General features: G+C 41.7%; 1 protein-coding gene across 8 annotated transcripts in view; it reads right to left on the reverse strand.

Annotated features, from left to right (window-relative positions):
• PALM2AKAP2 (PALM2 and AKAP2 fusion) overlaps nt 1-25,715 on the reverse strand; it is a gene marked incomplete at its 3' end in the record, with an annotated part of 497,367 nt that overhangs the window by 271,824 nt on the left and 199,828 nt on the right. For 7 of the 8 annotated variants that reach the window (XM_082655999.1, XM_082656001.1, XM_082655998.1 and 4 more), the window contains exon 3: nt 127-207. In XM_082655999.1, coding sequence (XP_082512125.1) covers nt 127-207 — 81 coding nt within the window. Of the gene's footprint in view, nt 1-126; nt 208-15,416; nt 15,469-25,715 lie in introns of those variants that run through there. The other variant, XM_082656002.1, reaches the window with a different exon arrangement.

Genomic DNA, 25,715 nt, shown 5'->3' on the forward strand with positions numbered 1-25,715 from the left:
TGACAATGAAAAAGGGCTGGTGCAGCCCGCGGCGGCACCTTCACACCAGGGCAGGCTCTGCCCAGCTCTCTGGCGTGTGATCTGCATGTCTAATAATGGAACAGGTTTGTGGGATCAGCCGCTTACCTTGGAATGCTGCAGCAGAAGTATCTGCTCGTCCAGCTCTTGGCGCTTGCCTTCTATTTCCGTCTGCCTCTTTCTTTTTTCCTTGAAAATAAAAAGAGAGAGAGAGAGGCTGTAAGAGTGGGTGGGTGTTGGCTCCAGGAATTTGAAGGTAGGAAGTAGCAGCAGCTGTACACATCTGTAGAGACCCTTCCAGAGATGCTGGGCACACACACTGTTGTCACCTGCCCCTTCGTGTCTGGGTGTGTTGTAAGCAGCAGCCTTCTCTTAACATGTCTGCTGTGGGCTCGGTGAGTGGGAGAAATTCTCTTCACTCAGCCAAGCTGCAACAATTTAATCCAGAAGAAAAGGCAGCTTCTACACACACACACACACACACACACACATACATACACACACACACATACACGCACGCACACACACACGCACACACACACAGAGTCATGTTCTGTGCAGTGTTAATTCAGAGACAAAGAATAAAAATGTCTCAACTGTGAAGACAGAGGTTGTTTCCAACTGCAAAGATGATAGAATAAACAGTGGGAAATTCTGGGGTTAGATTCCTGTTATCAAAATACTACATATAAATAATGCAATGCAATTTCAAATTTTATAGGACAAATCATCCAGTTGGACCTACCAAACAATGCAAATTAGATGGGTGATTTTTGTTTAAGTTCATCTTGGAGGGAGCACTTCATGTTGGGAGGGCTTGCTGAGGTTATGGTAAATGTGGAGTCTAGACTTGGTCTGCCTGGGTCCACCTCCCAGCTTTTCTATTTGCTACTTGTGTGACCTCTGACGAATCCTTTTACCTCCCTGGGTCTAAGTCTTCTCTCGCATAAAGAGGAGGGAAGAATTGTACCTAAACCATATGGCTGGGGCATGGATTAAATGAGATGATATATGTAAAGGACCTAGAACAATGACCTGGCACACAGTAAATGCTCAATAAATATTATTTGCCATTACACTTACTGTCACATGTTTACTTCTAGGCAATGCCTAGAAACTGGTTTTAAAGGGATGTATTTCCCTTGTATTCAGAGCATAACTGTTCCATTGGAGTGTATGCTTATTATTTTTCTTCTCTATACATCTCCAATATAGACAATAAACATCACATAAAAGTGATTAATTGAAGAATAGAAAGGATTGCCCTTATGATAGCTTACTTGTTCAATGTTTTGTTTCCAAAGTGCATAAGGGGGTGGTTTTTTGAGACATTTACTGCAATGGATTATTTCCCTTTACTCACATATGCAGGGAAACTTGTTGGACAAGACATAATGGCATTTTACACTACAACAGCCAAATCCTGGAGAAGACAATAATGTAAAAGCCTGGTTGTTCTGCTCTGTGTTAAGGGAAGCTTTTATTTTATGTAGTTGCTATGTTTCTGGGGATGTGCTTGTACCACTGCTATACAAATCAACATAGTAATAATTTACGTTATAACCAAGTTTTTCTGTGTAATGCACAGACTTTTAAGAAATAGTAGCTTATAATCTCAAGCCACTGGGACATAATATCTAAGTCAGGGACATAACCTCTCTGGCAAAGTGAGGCCTGAGGACATTTTAGGAACTTACTATTTACCAAAGAACTCCAATCCACGGGGCATCACTGATGCTGCTAATCCCAGAGGATGTCCAAGAACACACAATATATGGCAGCAGATGGGAAAAGTGAGGACCACTGAGGAGAGCCCACCTATCCAGCAACTCAAAGGAATGTAAGTAAGTGCAGCCACTATGGAAAACAGTCTGGAGGTTCCTCAGAAAACTAAAAATAGAATTATCATATGAATCCTACTCCTGGGCACATACCCAGACAAAACTATAATTCAAAAAGATATACACACCCCTAAGTTCATAGCTGCACTATTCACAATAGCCAAAACGTGGAAACAACCTAAATGTCCATCAACAGATGAATGGATAAAGAAGATATGGTACATATACACGATGGAATACTACTCAGCCGTAAAAAAGAATGAAATGATGCCATTTGCAGCAACATGGGTAGACCCTAGAGATTATCATACTAAGTGAAGTAAGTCAGAAAGAGAAAGACAAACACCATATGATATCACATATATGTAGAATCTAAAATATGGCACAAGTGAACTTATCTGCAAAACAGAAACAGACTCACAGACATAGAGAACAGACTTGTGGTTGCCAAGGGGGAGGGAGGTGGGGGAGGGAAGTATTGGGAGTTTGGGATTAGCAGATGCAAACTATTATATATAGAATGGATAAACAACAAGGTCCTACTGTATGGCACAGAGAACTATATTCAATATCCCATGATAAACCATGATGGAAAAGAATATTAAAAAAATGAATGTCTATATGCATATAATTGAATCACTCTGCTGTATAGCAGAGATTGTAACAACATTGTAAATCAACTATACTTCAATAAAAAAATAAATAAAAATTTTAAAAGGTACCAAGGACAAAGCAAGGACCTCCAGAACCAGCCACTATCTCTTTATTCTAGAATTTCTCAACAGTAGGTTTACTGGACTTTATCTTTCATTCCCACAGTCTATCAAGGTACGGAGTTGTCCTATATTTAAATCCAGAATCAAGACATAGTATGTCGGGGACTTCCTTGGTGGCACAGTGGTTAAGAATCTGCCTGCCAATGCAGGGGACACGGGTTTGAGCCCTGGTCCAGGAAGATCCCACATGCCGAGAAGCAACTAAGCCCATGTGCCACAACTACTGAGCCTGTGCCCTAGAGCCCAGGAGCCACAATTACTGGGCCTGCGTGCCACAACTACTGAAGCCTGCACGCCTAGAGCCCATGCTCTGCAACAAGAGAAGCCACTGCAATGAGACGCCCACACACCACAACGAAGAGTAGCCCCCACTCGCTGCAACTAGAGAAAGCTCGCGTGCAGCAACGAAGACCCAACGCAGCAATTAATTAATTTTTTAAAAAAGAATCAAAGAAAAACATAGTATATCACGGGTACAAGATGCTGATGACTCAATAATTCCATCCATGTTAACTGAGTGCTGTGTGTGCTACAGACTGAATGTTTGTGTTCTCCCCAAAATTCGTATTTTGAAACTTAATCCCCAAGGTGATAATGGTATTAGGAGGTGGGACTTTTGGGAGGTGATTAGGTCATGAGGGTGGAGCTCATGAATGAGATCAGTGCTCTCATAAAGAGACCCCAGAGAGCTCTTTCACCCCCTTCCACAGTGTGAGGACACAACAGCAAGACAGCTGCCTGTGAACCAGGTGCAGGCCCCCACTAGACACCAAATCGGTGGGTGCCTTGATCTTAGACTTCTAAGACTTCTTAGAACTGTGAGAAAAAAATTTCGGTTGTTTATAAGCCACCCAGTCTATGGTATTTCATTAGAGAAGACTGAATGTACAAAGACAATGTTCTAATTACAGATCTGGTCATTTGCAAATCCTTCCTAGGCTTTCCCACCTCCGAGCCTTTGTTCATATAAAGTTCTCACTCTGCACATTGCCCTCCATCATATTGGTGAACCATGCTTTGAACAGAAGAAATATCACCAGATGGTACAAGCAGGGAATCTTTATATGAGTAGACTCATTGGTAGTCACTGTGAACAGATATGATCATGAAAGATGCAGGTTTTAAGTTAGTTCTTTAAGGAACTAACTAAGGTAGGAATTAGGTCAATACAGATTAATGGGCAGCACATTCCAAGGAATGTGTGAGTAAGGGCAGAAATACACTGCATATTCCAGGGACAACGAGGAGAGAAATAAAACTCAGGTGCAGGGCTTGCCTTTAGGAATAGAGATCGATGATTCAAAAGACTGGCCAGGACTAGACCTCTGAGGGCCTTGGATGCCAGGCTAAGAAGCTTGGATTTTATTACACGGACAATGTAACCTCATTGTAGGGTGCTAAGCAAGAGAGTAATACGGTGAAATGGCATTTTAGGAACATTATCTGGCACTGGTATATAGGATGGATTAATAGGAATTGGGATACATTTCCTGTAAATGGCCAGATAGTAAACATTCTAGGTTTTGTGGGACATACAGTCTCTGTTCCAACTACTCAATGCTGCCATTGCAGTACAAAAACAGCTGTAGACAATCTATAAATAAATGAGCGTGTCTGTGTTCTAATGAGCCTTCATTGACAAACACAGGTGGGGGCCAGATTTAGCCCATCTTCATAGTTTGCTGACCTCTGGATGAAAAGATCATTACATGTCTTAGAAAGAAGTCCTACACTGTTCGTGGGAATGTAAATTGGTACAGCCACTATGGAAAACAGTCTGGAGGTTTCTCAAAAAACTAAAAATAGAATCACCATATGATCCAGCAATCCCACTCCTGGGCATGTATCCAGACAAAACTATAATTTGAAAAGATACATGCACCCCAGTGTTCACAGCACCACTACTTACAATAGCCAAGACATGGAAACAATCTAAATGTCTACTGACAGATGAATAGATAAAGAAGATGTGCTGTGTCTGTATATATACAATGGAATATATATATATATACATATACACAATAGAATACTACTCAGCCATAAAAAAGAATAAAATAATGCCATTTGCAGAAACATGGATGGATCTAGAGATTATCGTACTAAGTGGTCAGAAAGACAAATACGATATGATATCACTTATGTGTGGAATCTAAAATATGACACAAATGCACTTATTTACCAAGCAGAAACAGATGCACAGACATAGAGCAAAGACTTGTGGTTGCCGGGGGGAGGGGTAATGGGGGAGGGATGCATTGCCACGATGGGGGGGTGGGGGAGTTCGGGGTTAGCAGATGCAAACTATTCTACATAGAATGGATAGACAACAAGGTCCTACTGTATAGCACAGGGAAATATACTCAATATCCTGTGATAAACCATCATGGAAAAGAATATGAAAAAGAATATATATATATATATATATATATATATATATATATATCTCTGAATCACTTTGCTGTACACCAGAAATTAACATTACATTGTAAATCAACTATACCTCAGTAAAAAATACATTTTAAAAATGTCTTAGGAGGATGCAACATTCACCTGGGGTATGGTGGGGATGGATGAACTAACAAGCCCATCCTAGCTCAGAGCTGTTCCACTCAGATTGGGAAGAAAAGGACAAATACAAATAGAGTTGATGAGGCTCAGGTCTAATAAGATCTAGAAGGTGGGGCAATATGGTATCTTGGCTCTGAGCCACACAGAGAGTGCTGGTGCAGGAACGGGCAACAGGGGGAAAGTGGTGCTTTCCCACTTATTCTGTATTCACATCTTCCCTGAGGAAACTTCATATTGGGTTGAAGGTAGAAATCAAAGAGTTGTTAACATATGCAACCAGGGGCTTCCCTGGTGGCGCAGTGGTTGAGAGTCCGCCTGCCGATGCAGGGGACGCGGGTTCGTGCCCCGGTCCGGGAGGATCCCGCGTGCCGCGGAGCGGCTGGGCCGGTGGGCCGTGGCCGCTGAGCCTGCGCGTCCGGAGCCTGTGCTCCGCAACGGGTGAGGCCACAGCGGTGAGAGGCCCGCGTACCGCAAAAACAAAAACAAAAACATATGCAACCAGGCATCAGTATCAGCATATTCTCATCTGTGTTCTATCTGATGAAGACTCTGGGCTTAGCCCTGCCACAAGGCTAAGGCTATGGCTATCGTGGGATCCTTTATGTCCCCTTCCACAGTGATGGAGTTAGGTCTTGAAATCACTCCTGACTGGACAAGAGGTAAGATGTGCAATCAGCCTGTGTACAGAGTTAGATATGAGCCATAGTACAGCAAGTTCGAGGGGGCCACCATTGGCTTCCTGATGCTTGCTTGCTTGGTCCAGGCCTCACCTGGCGAGCTTGCTGCTTCCCAGACTTCTCCTTCCCTTAATCAAGGCAAAACCACTAGCTCTTGGGTTCTCTTCTCACTCCTTCTCAAATGTCTAAATGTAGACATTCAGCCCACATGATTTTCTTTACTCTCATCAACTATACAACCTATACAATATCAGTATAGATAACTAGTAGATCTATATTTTCAGCCTAGATCTCTCCTTTGAGCTCCAGGTTCCCCTATCCAACTGCCAAATGTTCATGTCCAGTGCCTCAAACCTAACTCTTGAGTCATCCTCTCGGCCATCCCTCCTCCCTTACTCTCACACCTGTTCCTTCTGTATTCCTCATCTCAGAAAATGACATGACCTAAGTTGGAAATCTGATTTATTCTAGACACTCCACTGTCTTAAAAGACCAAGTCCTGATGATACTGCTCGTCATTTTCCACGCCTTCTACGTCCCCACTAGAACCTTTATTACAACCTTAACATTCCCTCCTTTATCTTCCCACCCCCCCACGTAGACTACTCTACATGAGTATCTTTCTCATGCTATAGCGCTGAACTGTTCATACTCTCTTTCCACCTGGATTACTGCAGTGGTTTCCTCACTATCCTTCCTGCCTCTGAGGCTTGGCTCTGAGTAAGTCACCCTCTGCTTTAGTGATATCCTAAAATGGAAATCTGACTGCTTCCGTCCCTGGCCTAAAATCCCAGAAATGTCTCTCATCGCCTACAGTGCAAATAGTTAAGTTCCTTCCCATGGCCAAGAGGGCCCTCCGTATCTCACAGTTTCATCTCAAGCCATGACCCCCCTAATCATATGCTCCAACCTCAACACATGATCTGAAGTGTCCTGATCTCAGGTGGGTTCATGCCGTCCTGGTTTTGCTCTTACTGCTTCCTCTAACAATAATGGATTTCCCTCACTCCTTCATCTAATGAAAACCTTTTTCTCTTTGACAACACAGCTTAAATATCCATAAAGCTTGAGCAACCACCTGCCCAGTCTTTCTTCCATCAGAGGCCCCACATACCCTCACTATAAATGGTGGTGGAAATGCCAGTTATGATTAGTCACATATAGTCCAGCTCATTCCTGCCACCAGGACTTGTGTGTGATACAGGTTAGGACAATCAAACTACCTTATCTCATTGCAGTACGGACTGGTCCAAGGAGCAGCTAAAGGACCAAAGCAGAACCAAGAAGAGACATTTCTAGGAATAGACACATGAATACTGGGAGAGAAAAGCTCCCTTTTCACTAAGGTTAAGCTGGGATGATGTCTATCTGAGTGGCAATTTTCCCAAGCCACATGGAAGAAACACATCCATGCTGGAGAAAGGTTAACCCACACAGAGAAGCAGAGCTGGAAGACAGAGAAAGGAGGATCCAAGTGAGATTGTTTGAGTCCCAGATCTAGTTATGCATGAAGCCAGAACCATCCATGGGCTTCCTAAATTATATACACTCATAACCTCCCTTCTGCTTAAGCTAGTTTGAGTGGTGTTTCTCTCACTTGCAGCTCAAAGAGTTCTGACAAGTAGAGAGGACTTCTCTGCTCCCTCCAAAGATATTTCATCACCCCTTCCTTCTTTCTTCCCTTCATGGGCTGTGGATCTTTCTACATTAGTACCTTGAGCACTTTAGGACTTTATGCACTTAACTGTTTACACATCTTCTCCCTCTACCAAACTATGGACATCTTGAGGACAAGGATATTGGCTCATGCATCTCCAAAGTCTAGACTGTTGCATGGTAGAGACATGTAACAGACACTCAGTAAGAATCTTTGAATGAGATACTTGTTCTCCTCCCACCATGTTCCTGTCTGTCCAGATCCCTCATTCAAATGCATCATGAATCTGCAGTCATGATTTCAATGGCAGTAAAATACCTCACTGAAAACACATTAGCCGTCAGTCCACAAAACCAGAAGTATCTTTCTGTTAAAGATGTCAGCCCATATGGAATAAACCTTTATGGCTTTACACAGAAGACAAGAGTTGAGAAATCTCATTCTGGGAAAGAATCATGGAAAGCTCACTCTGGGGAGAAAGGCTGGGGGAAATAGAAATTCCAGGGAAAGCATAACGAGCTGACAGTAGCAAACTATTCAGGGGGAATGTGCCTCAAGAGACATCTGGAATGAAGTGACCTCAATCCATTAGGAAGATTTCCAGATCCTTCCACGATCTGGGAGGCCTAGCAAGCCACTTTCATCATCTTTCTGCGAATTACGTATTATCCTGGCAAGTATTTTCTGGAAGTATTGCAACATTATGAAACTGTAAACTCTTAGTGTAGATAGGAGCCACCATATAGAATGGAGGACACTGTTCGAAGGCGGCTAATAAGTATGATGGGAAGACAGGTATTAGAAGTAGTTAGGAAGCCCATGTCCACCCTGGTGCAGCTTTAGGCAGACTCCCTCTTCTCTCCAGTTTAATGCTGCTGTAGAACCAATGCCATTTATATGTCTGAGGAAACAAAAGGAAGACGGTCAGTCTGAAAATTGAGAACTTGAGTGACCAGGTATAAAACAATAAAGAGGTGCCCACTCAGCTTAGTCCAACTGCCTGTCCAGCTAACTTGAATGCTGTATTTGCTCAGCAAGACACATCCCCATTAGAGATCAGTTATCTGATCTCAATGCCATTAGATATTAAGACCCTCTCTCCTGGCTCTGACTTCAAGGTCACCCATTATGATTTTGATTATATTCAGGCTTTGAAAGTAGTTACCTAAATGGAGAGATAACACTCGTTAAGCTCCCTGCAATGTCATCCACTATAAATAAACTGGCACTTGGGTTTGTAGTTGAGTGTACTAAAAAGTTTTAAGTTCATATGTAGTTTTCTGATCTTACAAAACTAAGTAACAGAATCTAGAGTCAGTTTAAAAAGCTTGGTCAAGGGCTTCCCTGGTGGCGCAGTGGTTGAGAGTCCGCCTGCCGATGCAGGGGACGCGGGTTTGTGCCCCGGTCTGGGAAGATCCCACATGCCACGGAGCGGCTGGGCCCGTCAGCCATGGCCGCTAAGCCTGCGCGTCCGGAGCCTGTGCTCCGCAACGGGAGAGGCCACAACAGTGAGAGGCCCGCGTACAGCAAAAAAAAAAAAAAAAAAAAAAAAAGCTTGGTCAAAAGGACAAGTAAATTAGATTTCCTGTAATCACACTATTCTGCCTCGCCACGCACCCACCCAACTCTCAACATCACCACGTGGAGCAGAGAATTCTACAGCTATATTCATTCCTCATTGCTTAGTTTAGATCAACATCTCCACGTAGGTAAATTCTCTTTTATTCACCTGACTACTTGGCCTTGAGCTTGCCAGCTTTTGGTAAAGGAGGGAAGTGCTTGCTTTGTATTTTTTTTGTTTGTTTGTTTGTTTTTTGTTTGTTTGTTTGTTTTTTGGTGCCCCGTGTGAGGACTTTGTATTGTTTTTAACAGAAATTATAAAGTCAACAAAAAGAATTTTAAATAGTAAAAGAAGACACTGATTAGTTCAAACTTCATGACTGGTTTTTGAAAGGATAATATAACACCTAAAATCTTAAGAAACACCATATAGAGCTTGGATGTAAAACTGTTACTAATTACACCTAACAGTTAATATTGCTAGTCTGTTACTGCCAAGTCAAATGCATAACACAGGAGAGTTTCAGCTTAAAGTCTTTAGTAGATACTTTATAATCCATATGAATTATATCTTAAGGCTATTTTTATGGTCTGCCCACACTGTTGCTCTTTAAATAATTGTTTAAACATATAGCTACATTTTTGCTTTAATGGTCATAATATCAAACTGTTTGCTAGGAGTGCTTCCCTTTAGCGGTCTTCTCTGGAGATCAAGAAGGAAAGTAGTCTGATACAGCTCTCATCAGAAAGTAAGATCTGCTTCTTGGTACCATACTGATAAGCCCACTATGGTGAAAAAAATGAGCACTGTCTGTACAAGGAGAATGGTTGAGAGCTCTGAGGAAGTCCCAAATGTCAGAAATTACATAATCAGATTCACCTGCAGAAGGTAGTCTCCCTTTCACCACCCTCAACGAGTTGTGATATTCCCCTCATGAAGCCACAGGAGCACTGAACTGGGACTCAGGACACGTGCCTTCATATGGGTGCTCTGCCACTAACCCCTCAGTGACTCAGACTAGTCCCTTATTGATTCTGGGCCTTAGATTCGGCACGTAATACGAGCAAGTTGGACCAGCTTCGCTCTATGGTTCCGCCTATCTCCAGGATTCTGCAGTGCTAAGGAGAGCAACTTCATGTGCTAGACAACCTACAAAATGCGAGAAAATATTTGCAGATGATGTGGCTGACAAGGGGTTAATATCCAAAATATATGAAAAGCTCATACAACTCAATATCAAAAAAACAACCCAATCAAAAAATGGGCAGAAGATTTAAATAAACATTTCTCCAAATAAGACATACAGATGGCCAACAGAAACATGAAAAGATGCTCAACATCACTAATCTTTAGAGAAATGCTAGTCAAAACCACAATGAGGTATCCCCTCACACTGGTCAGAATAGCCGTCATCAAAAATCTACAAACAATAAATGCTAGAGAGGGTGTGGAGAAAAGGGAACCCTCTTGCACTGTTGGTGGGAATGTAAATTGATACAGACACTATGGAGAACAGTATGGAGGTTCCTTAAAAAACTAAAAATAGAACTACCATATGGCCCAGCAATCCCACTACTGGGCATATACCCTGAGAAAACCATAATTCAAAAAGAGTCATGTACCACAATGGTCACTGCAGCACTATTTACAGTAGCCAGGACATGGAAGCAACCTAAGTATCCATCGACAGACGAATGGATAAAGAAGATGTGGCACATATATACAATGGAATATTAGCCATAAAAAGAAATGAAATTGAGTTATTTGTAGTGAGGTGGATGGACCTAGGGTCTGTCATACACAGTGAAGTAAGTCAGAAAGAGAAAAACAAATACCGTATGCTAACACATATATATGGAATCTAAAAAAACAGTACTGATGAAACTAGTGGCAGGGCAGGAATAAAGACGCAGACATAGACAACGAACTTGAGGACACAGTGGGGAAGGGGAAGCTGGGACGAAGTGAGGGAGTAGCACTGATATATATACACTACCAAATGTAAAATAGATAACTAGTGGGAAGTTGCTGCATAGCCCAGGGAGATCATCTCGACGCTTTTTGATGATCTAGAGGGATGGGGTAGGGAGGGTGGGAGGGAGGCTAAAGAGGGAGGGGATATGGGGATATATGTATATGTATAGCTGATTCACTTTGTTGTACAGCAGAAACTAACACAACTTTGTAAAGCAATTATACTCCAAGAAAGATATTAAAAAAAAAGAATGAAATATTGCCCTTTGCAGCAACATGGATGGATCTAGAGAATATCATACTAAGTGAAGTAAGTCAGCCAGAGAAAAACAAATACTATATGACTCAATTATATGTGGAATCTAAAAAATAATACAAGTGAATCTATACAAAACAGAAGCAGACGCACATAGAAAACAAACTTATGGTTACCAAAGGGGGAAGGTGGGGGGAGGAATAAATTAGGAATTTGGGAGTTACATATACACACTACTATATATAAAATAGATAAAAACAAGGACCTACTGTATAGCACAAGGAACTATACTCAATATTTTGTAATAACCTATAATGGAAAAGAATCTGAAAAAGATATATATAGATAGATATAGATATATCTGTATCACTTTGCCGTACACCTGAAACTAACACAATATTGTAAATCAACTATACATCTGTAAAAAATAAATTAAAAAAATGATGATAACAATAATAACAATAATAGCAACTAAGTTTACTGACTACTCGCTATGGGCCAGGCATTGTTCTAAGGATTCCCCTTCAGTTAATCCTCAGAACACTTTGAGGTAGGTACCTTTAATATTCCTGATTTTATGGATAAGAATACTCAAGTCTAGTCTAGGGTGAGTAAATTTGTTCAAGGTCATGAGCCAAGAAGTAGCCAAGTAGGGGTTGAAACTGAGACAGTCTGACTCCAGAGCACTTTATCATGGATAGAGATGTGCTCTGGCTGTTAAGATTTCTTTAGCTTTGAGTGAACTCCGTACAGGACACATGAAACATTATCTTGCCACCTTCACCTTCGAGTGCCAAAACTTCCCAGAACAAATGAGCTGTTGAAAATGCAAAACACTCTGGTGTCAAACCCCTCCACTCTTAAAACAAGAGGCCTCTTACAAAATCCAGGAGCATTTCCCAATCCCAAAGGAATAGGTCGAGGCTGGGTTGGAACCTTCATCAATGCCTGGTAAACCAATATATTCGTTTACTTCAATTTCCAGGGAAGACATTTCCAGGTGACTAAATGATATGATAAGGAGAGAAAATGCAAAATATTTCTCTCCCATTTGGACTTTTCATTGCAGAGGGACTACTTCCAATGAGGCAGCAGCTGGGAAAGCTCTCAATTTACCATGTTGGGCTCATAAGTGGAGAAAACTCTCTAAATCCAGTCTCCTCGATAACAGAATATATCTCCCTAAAATTAGATGACAGGAAGAGTAAGGAGCAGAGGTGTCCACTAAGTTGATGGTCCAATCCTAGGAAAGATGCTGCAAGGCCTAGAGGCAAGGTCCCTCGGCAGGAAGCAGGAACGGGACACTGCCTGGACCTTGCAATAAGCAGCTTTCCCATTGGCTCCTTGCAGGTCTCAGAGCAGCAGCCCACAGGACAGTAGAGGGGCTGGGGCGAACCTGAACATGGCAAAAATAGAAAGAGAACAGGATGTGCAGCATTTTGCTAACAACAAAGGACCCCGAACTCCAAAAGATTAACATAATTCCAGAGACAGACACACCTTTTAGAACTCTGGCCAATCACGTTTTTGTTTGTTTCTTTAGGTGCCAACACCAGGAGAGAATATCTATATCACCCAGATAAACACAGCATTATAAAAATATAATATAAATCAAACTAATAGATGTGTATGGTAGGAAAATTCAGACACTACACAAAGAAGTAAAATGAACAGCTGAATCTCCCTTCACCCCACCCCCATCAATTTCTTTTCTTTAGGTCTTATATGTATCCTACTTGGGAAAAAATATGAATATACCAACCTATTATCCATATGGATCTTTTATTCTTTACGTAAAAGCAATCATACTATAGACTTCCTGCTTTTCAGCTTACTTTCTTCTTACCTAGTGATGCATCTCTGAGATTTTTCTATGCCATTTTTCACATGGAGTCCCCCTTCACTCTCTGTAACTGCCGCATGGTAGTTCACAGATGACCCTTAACTTATTTTACAGGTCTGCTGCTGATAGATTATTTAGGCGGTTCCCAGTGTTTTACTTGCTATTATAAACAGGGCTACAAAGAATCTTCCTCTACGTACATGTACTTTCGTGACAACATCCATAGGATACATTTCCAGAAGTAGAACTGCTGGGTCAAAGGATTTGAGCACTTAAAACTTTAATAGGGCCAAACTGCCCTCCCCCAAACATTTTCTCTGTGTTTTAAATGATATAAATCTGATTTGAAAATAAGATTCAAGAAACTCATAAGAGTTTTGATGGTTTTTTCCCCCTTATTAGCTATATCTTTAGTGACCCTAAAGAATTTTAAGTGAAAGAAAATATTTACCACCTTGTTAATAACTGTAAGCTGTTCTTAAAACATACTCGGGTGATCTGTCCTCACCACAGACTATTACTCTGTGTTTTCAGGTTTAAAAAATGATGATTTTTTACCTTATGAACAGAAGTCTATTATGACTCCATCAGTTTTTTAGAAGTAATCAAATTTGTACCTCTTTTCCTTGCACTGTTAATGTTAAGAGTTATCCCATAGCCAAGTTGTGCCCATTTGTCCATAATGAAAGAGGGTCTATTCCTTCTGCTGTTGTTGCCATTCTCCATGGTTTAAAAGTACAAAATATTCCATCCACCAAGATAACTTCTGGATGGACTCAAGCAATGTAAAAACTGAAAACATGAGAAAATAGAGTGACTCTCCGACTTTAGGATGGGAAAGGACTTCAAAAACATAAAGTATAGAAAGAAACCACAAAGAACAAAACTGATAAATTTCATTACAAAACACTAAAACTTTGGTTTTTATGGTATCAACCATACATAACAACTCAAAGAAAAGTGGCAATCTGGGAAAAAAATATTTGCAACATATATGTCAAAAGGCTAAGACCTGTCATAAATAAAGGGTTCTTATAAATCAATATAATTTATAAAGAAAAATATAAACACTTCAATATAGAAAAAAAGAACAAAATATAGGGAAAATTTTCAACATTATTAATAACCAAAGAAATGCAAATTAAGCACTGAGGTGTCACTTCCACCTGTGAAAGGTATTCTACCCCCCCCCCCAACAAGTATATTTTAAAATATCACGTGTTCTGTGTTGGGGAGGGTGTGGGAAAAAAAGACCCTCTCCTTAATCTCTGTCAGAATTATAACTAATAATTATAAAAGTATGACTCTATTGGAATTATAAATTGTCTTTCCAGAAGGCTATTTCAAAAGTTTTGATCGACTTTATCAGAAAGAGTTTATCCAGAGAAAATTACCTTCAATATGTTCAAAGATTTTTGTAAAGAATATTCAGTACAGAGCTACATGTAACATCAAAGAAAAACCAAATAGCAAATAATTGGTTAAATAAGATGGCATCTTATAAACCATCCAATGACTTCCTTTATCACTTGGAATAAAATCAAAGCAAGTCCATCCATGGTCCACTGCCTGCCTTTCTCTTGCCCCTCATCTTGTCCCTTCTCCTCCTCCTCACTTTGTACTCCAGCCACACTGGCCTTAACCAGAGATCTGCCATTAGAGCAGCATGGAGGGCAGGCAGGCAGGCAGGCAGGTTGGGATTTCACTAAGTCTGCCTCAGAATCAAGTGGAACTTTGCTTTCCTTGGTCAGTATCCTCCAGAGTTATAGCTGCAGTCTGGGGCAACATTCAAGATCTCTGGCTATTAATACCATGTCAGGAGGAGCTTCAAGATGGCAGAAGAGTAAGACACGATCACCTTCCTCCCCACAAATATATCAGAAATACATCTACATGTGGAACAACTCCTACAGAACACCTACTGAACGCTGGCAGAAGACCTCAGATCTCCCAAAAGGCAAGAAACTCCCCACGTACCTGGGTAGGGCAAAAGAAAAAAGAAAAAACAGAGACAAAAGAATAGTGAAGAGACCTGCACCAGTGGGAGGGAGCCGTGAAGGAGGAAAGGTTTCCACACACTAGGAGCCCCTTTGTGGGCGGAGACTGCGGGTGGCGGAGGGGGGGAAGCTTCGGAGCCACGGAGGAGAGCGCAGCAACAGGGGTGCAGAGGGCAAAGCGGAGAGATTCTCGCACAGAGGATCGGTGCCGACCAGCTCTCACCAGCCCGAGAGGCTCGTCTGCTTACCCACTGGGGCGGGCGGAGGCTGGGAGCTGAGGCTCGGGCTTCGGAGATCGGATCCCAGGGAGAGGACTGGGGTTGGCAGCGTGATCACAGCATGAAGGGGATTAGTGCACCACGGCTAGCCAGGAGGGAGTCCGGGAAAAAGTCTGGAGCTGCAGAAGAGACAGGAGACTTTTTCTTCCCACTTTGTTTCCTGGTGCACGAGGAGAGGGGATTAAGAGCGCCGCTTAAAGGAGCTCCAGAGACAGGCGCAAGCCTCGGCTATCAGCGCGCACCCCAGAGACGGGCATAGGATGCTAAGGTTGCTGCCGCCACCAAGAAGCCTGTGTGCGAGCACAGGTCACTATCCCCACCTCCCCTCCCAGGAGCCTGTGCAGCCAGCCACTGCCAGGGTCCCGTGATCCAGGGACAACTTCCCCGGGAAGACGCACGGCGCGCCTCAATACATACCCCTCCCTCCCCCTGGCCTGAGTGAGCCAGAGCCCCCGAAGCAGCTGCTCCTTTAACACCGTCCTGTCTGAGCGAAGAACAGACGCCCTCAGGCGACCTACACGCAGAGGCGGGGCCAAATCCAAAGCTGAACCCCAGGAGCTGTGCCAACAAAGAAGAGAAAGGGAAATCTCTCCCAGCAGCCTCAGGAGCAGCGGATTAAATCTCCACAATCAACTTGATGTACCCTGGATCTGTGCAATACCTGAATAGACAATGAATCATCCTAAACTGAGGAGGTGGACTTTGGGAGCAACGATATATATATATATTTTTTCCCTTTTTCTCTTTTGCTCAGTGTGTATGTGTATGCTTCTGTGTGTGATTTTGTCTATATAGCTTTGCTTTTACCATTTCTCCTAGGGTTCTGTCTGGTTTTTTTTTTTTTTTTTACTTAAAAATTTTATTTACTTAATAATTATTTTTTATTTTTTACATTAATAACTTTATTTTATTTTCTTCTTTCTTTCTTTTTCTACCTTTTATTCTGAGCCATGTGGAGGATAGGCTCCTGGTGCTCCAGCCAGGCCTCAGGGCTGTGCCACTGAGGTGGGAGAGCCAAATTCAGGACACTGGTCCACAAGAGACCTCCCAGCTCCATGTAATATCAAACGGCGAAAATCTCCCAGAGATCTCCAACTCAACGCCAAGACCAAGCTCCGCTCAAGGACCAGCAAGCTACAGTGCTGGACACCCTATGCCAAACAACTAGCAAGACAGGAACACAACCCCATCCATTAGCACAGAGGCTGCCTAAAATCATAATAAGGCCACAGACACCCCAAAACACACCACCAGACGTGGACCTGCCCACCAGAAAGACAAGATCCAGCCTCATCCACCAGAACACAGGCACTAGACCCCTCCACCAGGAAACCTACACAACCCACTACCAACCTTAGCCACCAGGGAGAGACACCAAAAACAATGGAAACTACGAACTTGCAGCCTGCGAAAAGGAGGCCCCAAACACAGTAAGTTAAGCAAAATGAGAAAACAGACAAACACACAGCAGATGAAGGAGCAAGGTAAAAACCACCAGACCTAACAAATGAAGAGGAAATAGGCAGTCTACCTGAAAAAGAATTCAGAATAATGATAGTAAAGATGATCCAAAATCTTGGAAAGAGAATGGAGAAAATGCAAGAAATGTTTAACAAGGACCTAGAAGAACTTAAAGAGCAAACAAACAGTGATGAACAAAACAATAAATGAAATTAAAAATTCTCTACAAGGGATCAATAGCAGAATAAATGAGGCAGAAGAACGGATAAGTGACCTGGAAGATAAAATAGCGGAAATAACTACTGCAGAGCAGAATAAAGAAAAAAGAATGAAAAGAATTGAGCACATTCTCAGAGATCTCTGGGACAACAATAAATGCACCAACATTCAAATTTTAGGGGTCCCAGAAGAAGAAGAGAAAAAGAAAGGGGCTGAGAAAATATTTGAAGAGATTATAGTTGAAAACTCCCCTAATATGGGAAAGGAAATAGTTAATCAAGTCCAGGAAGCACAGAGAGTCCCATACAGGATAAATCCAAGGAGAAACGCACCAAGACACATATTAATCAAGCTATCAAAAATTAAATACAAAGAAAAAATATTAAAAGCAGCAAGGGAAAAACAACAAATAACACACAAGGGAATCCCCATAAGGTTAACGCTGATCTTTCAGCAGAAACTCTGCAAGCCAGAAGGGAGTGGCAGGACATATTTAAAGTGATAAAAGAGAAGAACCTACAACCACCATTACTCTACATAGCAAGGATCTCATTCAGATTTGATGGAGAAATTAAAAGCTTTACAGACAAGCAAAAGCTAAGAGAATTCAGCACCACCAAACCAGCTTTACAACAAATGCTAAAGGAACTTCTCTAGGCAGAAAACACGAGAAGGAAAAGACTTACAATAATAAACCCCAAACAATTAAGAAAATGGTAATAGGAACATACATATGGATAATTACCTTAAATGTAAATGGATTAAATGCTCCAACCAAAAGACATAGACTGGCTAAATGGATATAAAAACAAGACCCGTGTATATGCTGTCTAAAAGAGACCCACTTCAGACCTAGGGACACATACAGACTGAAAGTGAGGGGATGGAAAAAGATATTCCATGCAAATGGAAATCAAAAGAAAACTGGAGTAGCAATTCTCATATCAGACAAAATAGACTTTAAAACAGACTATTACAAGAGACAAAGAAGAACACTACATAATGATAAAGGGATCAATCCAAGAAGAAGATATAACAATGGTAAATATTTATGCACCCAACATAAGAGCACCTCAATACATAAGGCAAATACTAACAGCCATAAAAGGGGAAATTGACAGTAACACAATCATAGTAGGGGACTTTAACACCCCACTTTCACCAATGGACAGATCATCCAAAATGAAAATAAATAAGGAAACACAAGTTTTAAATGATACATTAAACAAGATGGACTTCATTGATATTTATAGGACATTCCATCCAAAAACAACAGAATACACATTCTTCTCAAGTGCTCATGGAACATTCTCCAGGATAGATCTTATCTTGGGTCACAAATCAAGCCTTGGTAAATCTAAGAAAATTGAAATTATATCAAGTATCTTTTCCTACCACAAAGCTATGAGACTAGATATCAATTACAGGAAAAAATCTGTAAGAAATACAAACACATGGAGGCTAAACAACACACTACTTAATAACCAAGAGATCACTGAAGAAATCAAAGAGGAAATCAAAAAGTACCTAGAAACAATTGACAGTGAAAACACAACGACCCAAAACCTATGGGATGCAGCAAAAGCAGTTCTAAGAGGGAAGTTTATAGCAATACAATCCTACCTTAAGAAACAAGGAACATGTCAAATAAACAACCTAACCTTACATCTAAAGCAATTAGAGAAAGAAGAACAAAAAAACCCCAAAGTTAGCAGAAGGAAAGAAATCATGAAGATCAGATCAGAAATAAGTGAAAAAGAAATGAAGGAAACGATAGCAAAGATCAATAAAACTAAAAGCTGGTTCTTTGAGAAGATAAACAAAATTGATAAACCATTAGCCAGACTTATCAAGAAAAAAAGGGAGAAGACTCAAATCAATAGAACTAGAAATGAAAAAGGAGAAGTAACAACTGACACTGCAGAAATACAAAGGATCATGAGATATTACTACAAGCAACTATATGCAATAAAATGGACAACCTGGAAGAAATGGAAAAATTCTTAGAAATGCACAACCTTCTGAGACTGAACCAGGAAGAAATACAAAATATGAATAGACCAATCACAAGCACTGAAATTGAAATTGTGATTAAAACTTTTTCAACAGGGGCTTCCCTGGTGGTGCTGTGGTTGAGAGTCCACCTGCCGATGCAGGGGACATGGGTTTGTGCCCCAGTACGGGAAGATCTCCCATGCCGCGGAGTGGCTGGGCCCGTGAACCATGGCCGCTGAGCCTGCGCGCCTGGAGCCTGTGCTCCACAACGGGAGAGGGCACAACAGTGAGAGGCCCGCGTACCACAAAAAAACAAAAACAAAAAAAACAACCTTCCAACAAACAAAAGCCCAGGAATTTGCTTCACAGGCAAATTCTATCAAACATTTAGAGAAGAACTAACACCTATCCTTCTCAAACTCTTCCAAAATACAGCAGAGGAAGGAACACTCCCAAACTCATTCTACGAGGCCACCATCACTCTGATACCAAAACCAGACAAAGGTGTCACAAAGAAATAAAACTATAGGCCAATATCACTGATGAACATAGACGCAAAAATCCTCAACAAAATACTAGCAAACAGAATCCAACAGCGCATTAAAAGGATCATACATTATGAACAAGTGGGGTTTATCCCAGGAACGCAAGGATTCTTCAATATATGCAAATCAATCAACGTGATACAGCATATTAACAAATTGAAGGAGAAAAACCATATGATCACCTCAATAGATGCAGAGAGAGCTTTCGACAAAATTCAACACCCATTTATGATAAAAACCCTCCAGAAAGTAGGCATAGAGGGAACTTTCCTCAACATAATAAAGGTGATATATGACAAACCCACAGCCAACATCATCCTCAGTGGTGAAAAACTGAAACCATTTCCACTAAGATCAGGAACAAGAAAAGGTTGCCCACTCTCACCACTATTATTCAACATAGTTTCAGAAGTTTTAGCCACAGCAATCAGAGAAGAAAAAGAAATAAAAGGAATACAAATTGGAAAAGAAGAAGTAAAGCTGTCACTGTTTGCAGATGACATGATACTATACATAGAGAATCCTAAAGATGCTACCAGAAAACTATTAGAGCTAATCTGTGAATTTGGTAAAGTAGCAGAATACAATACTAATGCACAGAAATCTCTTGCATTCCTATAGACTAATGATGAAAAATATGAAAGTGAAATTAAGAAAACACTCCCATTTACCACTGCAACAAAAAGAATACAATATCTAGGAATAAACCTACCTAAGGAGACAAAAGATCTGTATGCAGAAAACTATAAGACACTGATGAAAGAAATTAAAGATGATACAAACAGATGGAGAGATATACCATGTTCTTGGACTGGAAGAATCAACATTGTGAAAATGACTCTACTACCCAAAGCAATCTACAGATTCAATGCAATCCCTATCAAACCACCAATGGCATTTTTCACAGAACTAGAACAAAAAATTTCATAATTTGTATGGAAATACAAAAGGCCCCGAATAGCCAAAGCAATCCTGAGAAAGTAAAACAGAGCTGGAGGAATCAGGCTCCCTGACTTCAGACTATACTACAAAGCTACAGTAATCAAGACAGTATGGTACTGGCACAAAAACAGAAGTATAGATCAATGGAACAGGATAGAAAGCCCAGAGATAAACCCATGCACATATGGTCATCTTATCTTTGATAAAGGAGGCAAGAATATACAGTGGAGAAAAGACAGCCTCTTCAATAAGTGGTGCTGGGAAAACTGGACAGCTACATGTAAAAGAATGAAATTAGAACACTCCCTAACACCATACACAAAAATAAACTCAAAATGGATTAAAGACCTAACTGTAAGGCCAGACATCATCAAACTCTTAGAGGAAAACATAGGCAGAACACTCTATGACATAAATCACAGCAAGACCCTTTTTGACCCACCTCCTAGAGAAATGGAAATAAAAAAAATAAACAAATGGGACCTAATGAAACTTAAAAGCTTTTGCACAGCAAAGGAAACTATAAACAAGATGAAAAGACAACCCTCAGAATGGGAGAAAATATTTGCAAATGAAGCAACTGACAAAGGATTAATCTCTAAAACATACAAGCAACTCATGCAGCTCAATATCAAAAAAACAACCCAATCCAAAAATGGGCAGAAGATCTAAATAGACATTTCTCCAAAGAAGATATACAGATTGCTAACAAACACATGAAAGAATGCTCAACATCATTAATCGTTAGAGAAACGCAAATCAAAACTACAATGAGATATCATCTCACACCAGTCAGAATGGCCATCATCAAAAAATCTACAAACAATAAATGCTGGAGAGGGTGTGGAGAAAAGGGAACTCTCTTGCACTGCTGGTGGGAATGTAAATTGATACAACCACTATGGAGAACAGTATGGAGGTTCTTTAAAAAACTACGAATAGAGCTACCATACAACCCAGCAATCCCACTACTGGGTATATACCCTGAGAAAACCATAATTCAAAAAGAGTCATGTACCACAATGTTCACTGCAGCTCTATTTACAATATCCAGGACATGGAAGCAACCTAAGTGTCCTTCAACAGATGAATGGCTAAAGAAGATGTGGCACATATATACAATGGAATATTACTCAGCCATAAAAAGGAACGAAACTGAGTTATTTGTAGTGAGGTGGATGGACCTAGAGACTGTCATACAGAGTGAAGTAAGTCAGAAAGAGAAAAACAAATACCATATGTTAACACATATACATGGAATCTAAAAAAAAAAAAGAAAAATATTGGTCATAAGAACCTAGGGGCAAGACGGGAATAAAGATGCAGACCTACTAGAGAATGGACTTGAGGATACGGGGAGGGGGAAGGGTAAGCTGGGACAAAGTGAAAGAGTGGCATGGACATATATACACTACCAAACGTAAAATAGATAGCTAGTGGGAAGCAGCCGCGTAGCACAGGGAGATCAGCTGGGTGCTCTGTGACCACCTAGAGTGGAGGGAGAGGGAGGGAGATGCAAGAGGGAAGAGATATGGGGACATATGTATATGTATAACTGATTTCCTTTTTATAAAGCAGAAAATAACACACTTTTGTAAAGCTATTATACTCCAATAAAGATGTTAAAAAAAAAATACCATGTCAGTGGTGTCCTGACCTCATTATTAACATCTGGCTTCCAGTCTCATCCAGTTCTTAACAGGCATGAGCCAGCTGGGTGCCACCACACCTTGACCTTAATTCTCCCCACAGTGCAAAACCCTAGATGACCATTAAGATCACCTGAGGAACATTAACAAGTACCAAGCCCAGGCCCCAACTCCAGAGACTTTGATCTTATTGGTCTGGGCTTTGGAGGCTATAAATGCTCCCAGGTAGTTTTAACATCAGCCTAGGTGGAAAATCATCGCTGAGCGTGTGGCAATCTCATGGTCCAGGCTGATAAGCAGCTCCTACGGCTTAAGCAGATTTGAGCTCTTTCTTCATCAGTCTGAAATAAGCTAGTTGGTTAAATTTTGTTAGAAGACAGCTCTTTTCTATTTTTGTAGTTAAGTCCTTCCTTCCTTTGGTCTTCAGAGTCTGGGTTTCAGCCACAGGTCAATGAGGTTTCTGACATAATGGCTTGGAGATCTTGTACTGAGCACCTGGCTTTCAAGAGTCAAACTGCTTTATCACTGTAGGATTTAGCATCCTCATCAGCTGATATCTCCTTTCCCTTCCCCTCCCCTGAGGCTCCTTCTCTTGGGATTAGTTTAGATGAATATTTTCTACCCTAAGACATGAGTGATTAACCAGGTCAGAAGGGATGAAGTGGGAGGTTGGATATAGAACCACAGAAAACATCTTAAATGCAGGTCAAACTGAATCTGGCTAACAAGTTTTGTGCTTTAAAATGCTATACTAAATTTCAAAATTCAGAAAGACGACAGTTAAGAAAAAGATTATCCCTGAGAACAGGTTTGTTCTGTGCAGCTTTCACCGATAACACCTGTGAGTGCCGAGAAAGAGCAGTAAATATGGCCTGGGTAGGTCTTTAATCAGCTTTGAATTACAGGCAATAGATCCCGCACGTGCCTCCAAAGGGTCCCTGTTCAGTTTCCTTTGGTGACTGATGACAGTTCGAGACAGGGAGAAGGAATCAGTTCTAGTGAGGGTGTGGGAGGCCCATGGGTCTCTCTGAAATGACTCAGCCTCCCTGGGGGTTCCCCTACACATAATGAACAAGGGGGCCTGTCCTATCCTTCTCCTCTGTTCCCACACTTTCCAGGGTCTTATCAGCATTTATTTCAGGTAAGTTCCTGATCAGGGAAAAGAATGAAGAACCCAGGCTAATAATGGTAATTTAACAAAAAGTATAAAAAATACTGCAAGAATGGGACAACACAAACTTGGCAAATGGCACCCCTGTCATTACATAGTCCTACTTCTCATTTGTTTTTCTAACATGTGAAAGCCAACCAACTTGGGAAAGGAAAATGCTATCCAAGAAACAAACAAGATTATACGAAGTGATGCCAAACAGTCATTTCTTGACCTATTTTAATGGGGAAGGTGTCTATCTGCAAATCCCCAGCTGGATGCCTTATGTGTAGGCTCATTTTGAGATGTCTACCTCCCTAAAGAGTTACTAACCAATGCCAGCCTGGAGTCCTAGGGCTCCGGGCCCTGCATTTGACCTTTGGAAGATTCCTGCCTTCAAGCAGAGGGCTGAAAGTACCACAGGTGAAAGTTCCATAGGCACTGCATTCGTTAGGGAATAAAGGGCTTTGTGAAAACTCTGAGATAGATTCTCCCTCTGTCTCTCTCTCCCCCATCTTCCTTCCTCTCCCTTTCTCTTTTATAAGGAGTCTATGTTCTATCCTATATTCGAAAACCTCTATCCTCTGGTGTGGGAGTTGGCTAACTTGCTCTGTAAAGAGCTACAGACTAAATATTTTTGGCTTTATGGTCTCTGTCCCAACTGCTTGTGACACCCTGCAGCGCCTTCCTGAGGACAGACGCCACCATGTCCCCCACCTCTTATTTGTAGAAAAGCTTTAGCCTCCTAGTCCATCCCCGAGTTCCAAGAGGAAAAATTTAACCAGAGGAGTTTTAAAAAAAATACAGAAATAAAAGAAAACAGTCAAAGGAGACAAAATAATAGTTCAGCCATGAAACAAAGTCAAGGACCTTTAGTTCCTCCTCAAGGGCTATAGATAATACCCTGAGCCACATCCTTGAGTTGTTTTGCAAATACTAAAACCCCCACCAGGTGGAAGAAGTTAACGGCATGCTGATCACCAGCACGTAGACACGGATGGGTTGGAACCAGAAGGTTGATGATTGAGATTCCTGAAACGTCACCCTGTTACCTCACCACCAACCAGTCAGAAAGACGTACGTGAGCTGGTCACACATCCTGAGACCCTCTCCCTCACCCCGCCTTTAAAAACCCTTCCCTGAAAGCCATTGGGGAGTCTGGGTCTTTTGAGCATGAGCTGCCCGTTCTTGCTTGGCCCTGAGATAAACGCTGTACTTTTCTTCACCATAACCCAGTATCACTAGATTGGCTTTAACGTTCATCGGGTGAATAAACCCAAGTTTGGTTTGGTAACACTCAGCTCTGCCCTTGTAGCACAAAAGCAGCTACAGACGATACATGAACAATTGGGCGTAGCTGTGCTCCATTTGGGCAAAGGCTGTAGTTTGCAGAACCCTGGCTACAAGTACCAAGAACCAACCATCCCTGAGCTCTGCTATTGACACAAGCTCTAGGAGGCTGAAGTCTAATCAACAAGCTATGTGTGCATTGGAGGTGGTGGTGGGGCTGAGCGGGCACCTAAAAGTAAGCAATAGGGAAAGGAAACATTAGAAAAAAATTGTCTCACAAGTCTTGAACTGGCACACTCCTTACTCCTAGAGGAAAAGAGGAAGCCAAGGACGACGAAGGGAAAGGGATCCCACTGAGTGATACATGCACCTGGAACTGTCAGGTGTTATTTTATTCAAGTCTGACAACACTAAGAAGGTTGCATGGTCCCTACTTTGCAGACGAAGAAGCTAAGGCTCAGATGGGTGAGTGCCCAGAGCACAGGGCGAGGAAGAGGTGGTGCTGGTATTTGCACCCAGCTCTGTCTGACTCTGAGCCTGCGCTGTGTTTTCCCCAAAGCCAAGGCTTCAGTGATAAGGGTAGTCAGGCATGGAGTCTTCTCCCTTCTAACACCAGCATCCTCCCTTACAAAGCTTGGTGAGTGCTGGCCAACGGAGGAGACTCAGGCAAGAAAGAACCACAATGGCCAGAGACTTCTCATATAATGCTGAACCCTCACCAGGGTGGTTGCCCACTCGTGGGGCCTTTTTACAATGGTCTGTGCAGCAGCCAGAACACCAGCCCGCTGCTTACTTCCCTGCCTCTGGAGGCAGGTGCCTATTATCATAGGCCCTAACTTGTGTGCCACGAGCTTCTCTCCTGGCCTGGACCTCTCCTTTTTTTCACTAATGTCCGTTCACCATTCCAGAATCCAATCTAGGATAGCACATTGCATTTAGAGCCTTTCTATTTGACAATTTACGATGGTATACCCCTTCGGTTCCTCACAAAATGGGCTTTGGAAATGGAGAAAATGGC

The sequence above is a fragment of the Grampus griseus genome, assembly GCF_964374135.1.
Source record: "Grampus griseus genome assembly, chromosome: 6".
Taxonomy (NCBI): domain Eukaryota; kingdom Metazoa; phylum Chordata; class Mammalia; order Artiodactyla; family Delphinidae; genus Grampus; species Grampus griseus.